We start from the raw sequence: 6818 nt of genomic DNA, 5'->3' as shown, positions 1-6818 counted from the left end.
GGGCCCTGCGGCATGGCTGGGCTCGTCCCCGTGGCACCACCGCACCCCCAGACCTGGGGTTTGGGGTCCGGCTGCTCCCCTGCTCCGGGCATCAACAGCTGGCGTGATGTTGGCTGAAGGACACCCAACCCCACAGAGACCACCGCGGGGTGGCCGGGGAGAGGGGGTCAGCCGGGGTGCTGGCACAGGGGCCACCCCCTCTCTCGTCAGCCAAAATTTCTGGACTTTCCGCAGCACCTGGTTCTCTCATCCAGAAACTCGGCCACGGGAGCACATGGGAAGTAATGCCGTGACAGCAGGGGAAAATGAGAACGTTTGCTCCAGCTACCTGCAACCCACCTTCCACGGGCCGGCAGGAAAGCACTGGTGCCAAAGAAACTCAAACGCACGTTGGGGTACAATTAGGGATGCTGAACAAGCAAACGGCACATTTGAAGCATCGCCCCGCTGCCCTCCAGCTTGCCAGCGGGACGGCAGTGCCACGAGCGAGCCTGGGGATCCCCTGGGCAGGCGCTGCCCGCGGCTCTGTCATTGCCCACTCTGGGAAACTGGGCAAGAAAGTGATTTCACTGAACATACGCTGCTGTAAAAAACTTGGAGCCGGGCGAAACTGGCTCACGGGGAGCATCTGGCATAGAGAAGTCTGGGGGTCCGGCTGCTCTGTATCAGGTGGCCAGGAAACAGAAAGCTCCAGAAGCTCCTATTCCAATTCCCAAACTTTTGGCATTTCTGAAGGACTAGATTCCAGCCTCTCTCCCTCCAGAGACATGTCCCTGCCCAGGAGGCTCAGCCGGAGGGGCCGTGGCCATGCACAGCTGTCCCCACACCGTGGGGCACAACCCAGCCTGAGTGGGACTGGAAAGGGGTGGAAGAGGGGATGTTCTGTTGCACGTAGCAAGCTGACACGGGTAGAAATGCTCATTCGTAAGTCCTAAAAGACTGGAATGGTATCTGCTGGCTCCAAAGCCGTGCCAGGAAGAAGCGGCTGCTGTCCAGAAACTTGGGAAGAAAAACAAGACAACACCCTCTGTCAGAGCAGGAAATACCCTCATACATGTCTGGTTCATAAATCAGTGTGTTTACACATAGAAATGCTCACCCTGAAGCCCCTCTCAGCATTTGGGGTGACTTTTCCCGTGAGGGCACTGGGAGCTGTGGGATGGGGGTCAGGCAGGTGCCGTGCCAGGTTCCCGTGCCCCACACCAGGATTTCAGTGCCCAGCTCTGTTATGGCAGGGACAGCTTCACCACCGCTGGCCCAATGTGCCATCCCCTTCCCCAGGGGACAAAACACAGCTGTCAGGCCAAACAGGAGGTTCATCTCCCCTCCTGGAGCTCCCCCACAGCCCAGCCACAGGTGCTGAGCACAAGCACACTCATGACACAGTCTCACAGTTTTGCTCCACCCTTCCTAAGATAACCATTTCCCCCCCGGCCACGTCCCACCTGCAGTGCCACAATTTGTCACTGTCACCCTGCATTAAGCTGTCCAGCACCTCTAGGACAAGGCTCCAGCGCTGCCTCCTCCCCGTGCCCACCCACAGGGGTGATGGAGCTCCATCGCAGGCGGGTGCTGCCCAACGCAGCGCCATGTGCCCACAGTGCTGGGCTGAGACTTGTTCTAAATTCCAACTTCATGACTGCTTCTGTGCTCTGAATCACAGACGCATTGTTTTCCACATCCAGCCCACTCAGTAGTGCAAGAATTTGCATTTCGGGTTGGTTCTTTTGTGTTCCTTCCCCTTTCTGAGACGCTACACAGGCGGCAGAGCAGCCGCTGCCAGGTGCCATGTGAAGAGGCACATACATCCTGGGAGATCAGACAGGTGCTTCTCTACTACCTGGCTTAGAGCAGACCACAGCAGCTGTAAGGTGTTTCTAAGGGCAATGAAAAGTCAGCTTTCACCTGCAGAGGGGTGTAAAACCCTCCCTGGGTCTGGAATGAGCCCCAGCTGCGAGGGCCCAGGGCTGGGGCGCACAGGGGCTTGGCCACGCTTGGGTGTCGGGGTGCCCTCTCTTTTCCATTGCTCCCCTTGCAGAAATCAGAGCGAAAGGTTCAAGGGAAGTGAGCTCAAACCTGACTGCAAAGGCTAAAGATGTTTCTCCACACATGTCCAGTTAAATCGGCAAGTCAGCATCCATCAAAAGCGTTTGTCACCCCTGGGATGCGCCTCGATTCCCTCCTCCCACAAAAAGCTGCTGAAACAAACACGCTCTTTCCAGCATTCCTTCCTTTCCCGTTTCCCTTCCACACTGAGGTCCCATGGTGCAAACCATCGCCCTGTGTGTCTTTGGGACACCAACTGCCATGTCCTCATCTCATACGACAATCTCTTGAATCACAGTCAGGAGAGAACAGGCAGAAGCGGGGAACCCACCAGCCAGATCACCCCAGCAAGGCAGGGTGCCCCCCCACCTTGTCCCCAACGCCCACCTCCCCAAGCCTGAAGCACACCGAAAGCCCGAGTGAAACGCTCCCACCACGTGCAGAAGTTCCATCCCTCTCCCCTTACCTTCGGCTGCTCCAGCCTCCAGCATTTTTGGGAAAACAAAAAAAAACCAAACCAAAAACAAAAAAAAGGGCTCCAGGTGGTGCCCCGATCCCAGACTCCCATTTCGAGCAGCTTCCCTACCGCTGCCCCACGCAGTCCGGATGAGAGCGGGTACACCTGCACACTTCACGGCTGCTCCCGCAAGAGCCCGGGAGGGAAGAGCTGGAGTAGAGAAGATTTATTTTAGCTTCAGTTTCCTCTTTCCTCCCCCTTTAAAAAGAAGAAACAAAAGCCCAGAAGTATGTTATATTAATTTATTTGGGACACACCAAAAAAGGAAAGTCAACAACTGTTAACGTACAAAAGTACAGAATTCTGGGACAAGATTTACTGTCCTGATTAAAAAGGCACCATGGTCCCAAAGAATAGTAATCAGAATACATCATTTAGAAATTTTCCCCCTGTTGCAGCAGAAACAGAGCCAGGCTTTGGCTCTATCCACAGTCAAACCCAGTTAAAAAAAAAAAAAGTATGATTTAAATGCGATAAACACTGCTCAGCCTGTACAAGATGTCATGAAAAGAATCACAGCCTAGAAGGTGGTCAGACTCTTTTTTTTTTTTTTTTTTTTGCTTTTTGCTTTTTTAAAACAGCGAAGGTGAAAAACCACCAAGTGTGTAACTGAGGAAGACAGCAGACTTCTGACGTCTTCAGCTCGACTTTCTGTAAGACACGTCAGTTAAACTGAAACCAGTAGGCTGAGTGTGGGGCTTCTGAATGAAATGTAATTCCCTGTGGTATACAGGAAGTCAGATCTGACAACCTTAAATTCCCTGAATCCCTGAAATCATAAAGCACTACACAGCTGTGTTCCATATTCGAGTCAACCCTGGTGGATTTGCTTTACACACGAGCTTTTATACTGTCAGCTATATTTGTAATACAAAGAGGGGGGTTTACAGCAGTTATTAAAAAAAAAAAAATATATCTACTTCGGCGAGGTCCGAGCTTGGCTATATTCCCTGCTGAAACAGAGCTGCTGGTGTATAAGCCCAGTGAGAGGCTCAAGTCCAGCACCTCAGGGCTGGAAGGCAAATAGTTTAAACGTGACATAATTTGCACAGGGAAGTCAGTGAAGCACATCAGAGAGAGGAGGAGAGAGAGGGCTGCGAACTCTCAAGCAGCGGAGGCTGAAGGGTGCTGCGGAACACGGGTGCGTGCTATTAAACCTGTAACGACGCTATGAGTGATGCGGAATACACTGAGTTCACTAAGTATTTTGGAGCAACTTACCATGGAGAACTTCTCAGAGACACAGAGTAAGGATCCCGGCAATTACTAACGAGCAAGGTCACTGGGAAGCTGATGCATCGCTCGGAGCCGGACGGATCCATCGGTAGGCGGAGGACGGAGCGGAGGTGCGCCGGAGACTGCCTGAGCAGCAAGGCCGGGGCCGCTGCCGCCTCCTGCACTCGCTAGCTCTGCTGCGTCCCAACCGGACCGGCAGCTCATTTGTGTTTCATTCCTCCTTTGGCATAGGACTTCAAAGCAGTCCAAGAACTGATTCATCAAAAGTAAAGGAACTGTCAAAATTATTCGTACATGCATTTATTGTTAAAGGGAGCAAAAGCCAAAGAATGAAACAGCACGAGTTAATGTCAGTAAAACGATGCGCAGGGCGGAGAGAAAAGAAATGGGGTAAAAAGCTGAGATACTGGAGTGGGGAAACCAACGTTCACACTGAAAGGTAAATTTGAAAACCAGGCAAGTTTGCGCTCTTTCTACCAGAGGACTTCTGTGGACAAACAGAGACTTGGGATTTTTAATTTTCAGTGTGGTCTGGCAAAGTTTGGGAATCTCAGAGATCTCTCCAGCACTGGGTTTCACTGATAGTTCAAGTCTCTCATCTTTAAAAACCAGTAAAGTAACTCTAACTAAAAACGGCAGATACCCTCGTACTGTGGGTATCTAAAAAATCACAGACACGTCACTGCTCAGGATGTACGGGCAAGAGGGTTACACTTCGTTCAAACAAACTCCAGGTGGAAAACTATCATTTCCACCCTGCTGGTCTGTACGGACCTTGGGGGGTGGAAAAGCAAGCCCAGATTCAGGTGCCTTTTGCTGTAAATACCACAGCTACCCACACCTGGAAAGGCTTTTTCTTCCCTATACCCTAAGAAGGCAGGATAACAGTTTATAAAATTCTTCCCATATTAAAACTAAATAATGTAATTTGCACCCTTCCCCCTACCTTACCCCCCCCTCCCCCTGAAGATAAAACATTAGCACTTAATTTAGGATTCACGCCTCAGATCCTAGATTAGGGACTTCATATTAAAACTCATCCAATTATGGGAAGGTTTATCCTGATCAAGGAAACATCATTAAAATAGAATCTAGAATAAAACATTCAGAATCAACAATGCTTTTACAGCCAAAGCACTCAAATGTCTCCTGATCTCTCTCTCCCCCTCCTCAAGCAAGAGAGCAATCCCTTCACAAAACCACAGGCTGCCTCTCCGGGATCAGTTAATACAAGCTAAAAACCAGCTTCCTTCCTCGCAGAAGTGCCAAATTCTGCTGAAAGGGGCCGAGCACCTTTCACTCCCACCGAAACCAGCAGGAGTTAGGGCTTTTCAGCAGACAAATTTTCTATTAGCAACAAGTCCAAGTTATTTCCCTGCAGCAAATCCGAGTCCTGTTTTGTACTGTTAGGCCACCACTGGCTCAGAAACGGTGAGAGACTTCCAAAAACCCACTGATGTAGGCAGGACCCTGGAAGAAGAGGCTTATATGCTACGTAACCTTAGAACATCTGCTACGTTTGAGCCTTCGCATCATGAGCTGCTGACTATCCATCCTTCCAAATTCACGCTTTTTAGTCCTTGCCACTGTTGTCATCGTCCCAGCACTCTTCCCCGGAGGCAGGATGTTCCTGAGCTCTGGCTTGGGGATCTACAACAATCACTTCCAATTGATGGTGGGATTTCAAACTTGCCTAACGTGTGCACTGCCACCTCGTACTCCAGCAGCTCTGCCTGCCGACTGCGGCATGCGCTAGCAGTTTTTGACCTTCTCCACAGTCTCGTAGAACCCAGGCCTAACTCTCCTGATGCTCATCCGTATATGCTGGCACTCCAGGGGCATGGTGGCGCTCGCAGGAGTCGTGGTGCACCGGCGCTTCCTTCTGCCCCGCAGTGAAAATGCCGGAGCCCCACCGTTCTCCTCCTCCGCGGGGTAGGATTCATCCACACTCGTGCCTTCGTCTGATTGCTCATCACTTTTATATTTTGCTTCCTTTGCTTTGTTTCCTTCCTTCTCCTCCTTGGCGAGTTTTCTGAAGTGCTCCAGACATTGTATCTTTTGTCTTCTTTCCATCATCTTCAATTCTTGCTTGTCTGTGAAATCTTCATAGTACATTTTTCTTTCGCTTCTCTGATCTTCAAGAAATTTCCACTCGATGCTAGTCATTTTTATTCCACTGTATTCCTCCAGTTTATTTCTCATCTGCGTGTCTGTACAAAATACATCAAAGAGCTGCTCCGAACTCTCATTGAATTTGTCCGCTCGCTCGGTAAAAGCCTGGTTCTGTCTCTGCTTTCTGGTCTGATACAATCTGGTAAACTCCTCGTACATTTTGAGGATAAGTTTCTTTATATTTTGCGTTGCGATGGTGTGCAAGTTGCAAACTAACCAGTGCTCTTGCAGGTGCTCAGCGAGCAACTGGGCCGCATCCTCTTTGGATCGCTGGGCCTGGCCAGCTCTTTTGGGCTGCAATAAATACAGCATGTTCTGAACCACATCTTTCTTGGTTGGCAGTACTCCCTGGGTGAAGCCCGAAGACTCTACATATTCAACAGTTCCCAGAGTCTTCCGTGCTCTCACCTCGGTATCCAGTGATTCCATCACTGCTCGTTTATCTTGTAGTTATGACATAATCTGAAAGACGAAGGAGAAAAAAAAAAAAAAAAGTACGTCAAATGAAGCTTTCTTTTTTTTCAGCAAAAATAAACAGATGAGAAAACATGCTCAGACCAATAAGATCTGGGATTTTATGGTGTACTCCGCTGCTGTTGGACGGCCGCCGTTAGCCCAGCCCATTTAAACATCTGCAAGTCGAGACTATCTCGCTCCTCTCTGCGGTTCCTAAAGCCTAATACGGTGTATTTGTTTATGTTAATCGGGTTTTAATTGGATTTTGGACTTCGTGTTGTAAATTACAGTAAATCAAGACCGCCCAAGGCACCGGACTTAAACGCAGGCACGCGAAGACGGGCATGCCTCAACCGCGCTGCACGGTTCCTCCTCCGCCGGTACGGGGCTG

General features: G+C 50.2%; 2 protein-coding genes across 2 annotated transcripts in view; both read right to left on the bottom strand.

Moving 5' to 3' along the window:
• LOC104288566 (autoimmune regulator-like) overlaps positions 1 to 2537 on the bottom strand; it is a gene marked incomplete at its 3' end in the record, with an annotated part of 4778 nt that extends 2241 nt beyond the window's left edge. The window contains exons 1-2 of the mRNA XM_009887388.1: positions 2513 to 2537; positions 1960 to 2031 (exon numbers count right to left, since the gene is read on the bottom strand). Coding sequence (XP_009885690.1) covers positions 1960 to 2031; positions 2513 to 2537 — 97 coding nt within the window. The remainder of the gene's footprint in view (positions 1 to 1959; positions 2032 to 2512) is intronic.
• A 2352-nt stretch (positions 2538 to 4889) lies between these two features.
• Positions 4890 to 6426, bottom strand: LOC104288550. The gene has a single exon (XM_009887372.1). It carries the CDS (start codon positions 6398 to 6400, stop codon positions 5552 to 5554), a length of 849 nt encoding a protein of 282 aa, XP_009885674.1. The 5' UTR covers positions 6401 to 6426; the 3' UTR covers positions 4890 to 5551.
• Between the last annotated feature and the right edge of the window lie 392 nt (positions 6427 to 6818).

Source organism: Charadrius vociferus, unplaced genomic scaffold (assembly GCF_000708025.1).
Source record: "Charadrius vociferus isolate BGI_N301 unplaced genomic scaffold, ASM70802v2 scaffold406, whole genome shotgun sequence".
Lineage (NCBI taxonomy): Eukaryota > Metazoa > Chordata > Aves > Charadriiformes > Charadriidae > Charadrius > Charadrius vociferus.
The sequence above is the reverse complement of the archived record's forward strand: the minus strand, read 5'-3'. Positions and strand labels throughout refer to the sequence as shown.

Bases quoted from the DNA above. Each gene is read 5' to 3' on its own strand.
- LOC104288550 (XM_009887372.1), bottom strand. From the start codon at position 6,400: ATGGAATCACTGGATACCGAGGTGAGAGCACGGAAGACTCTGGGAACT.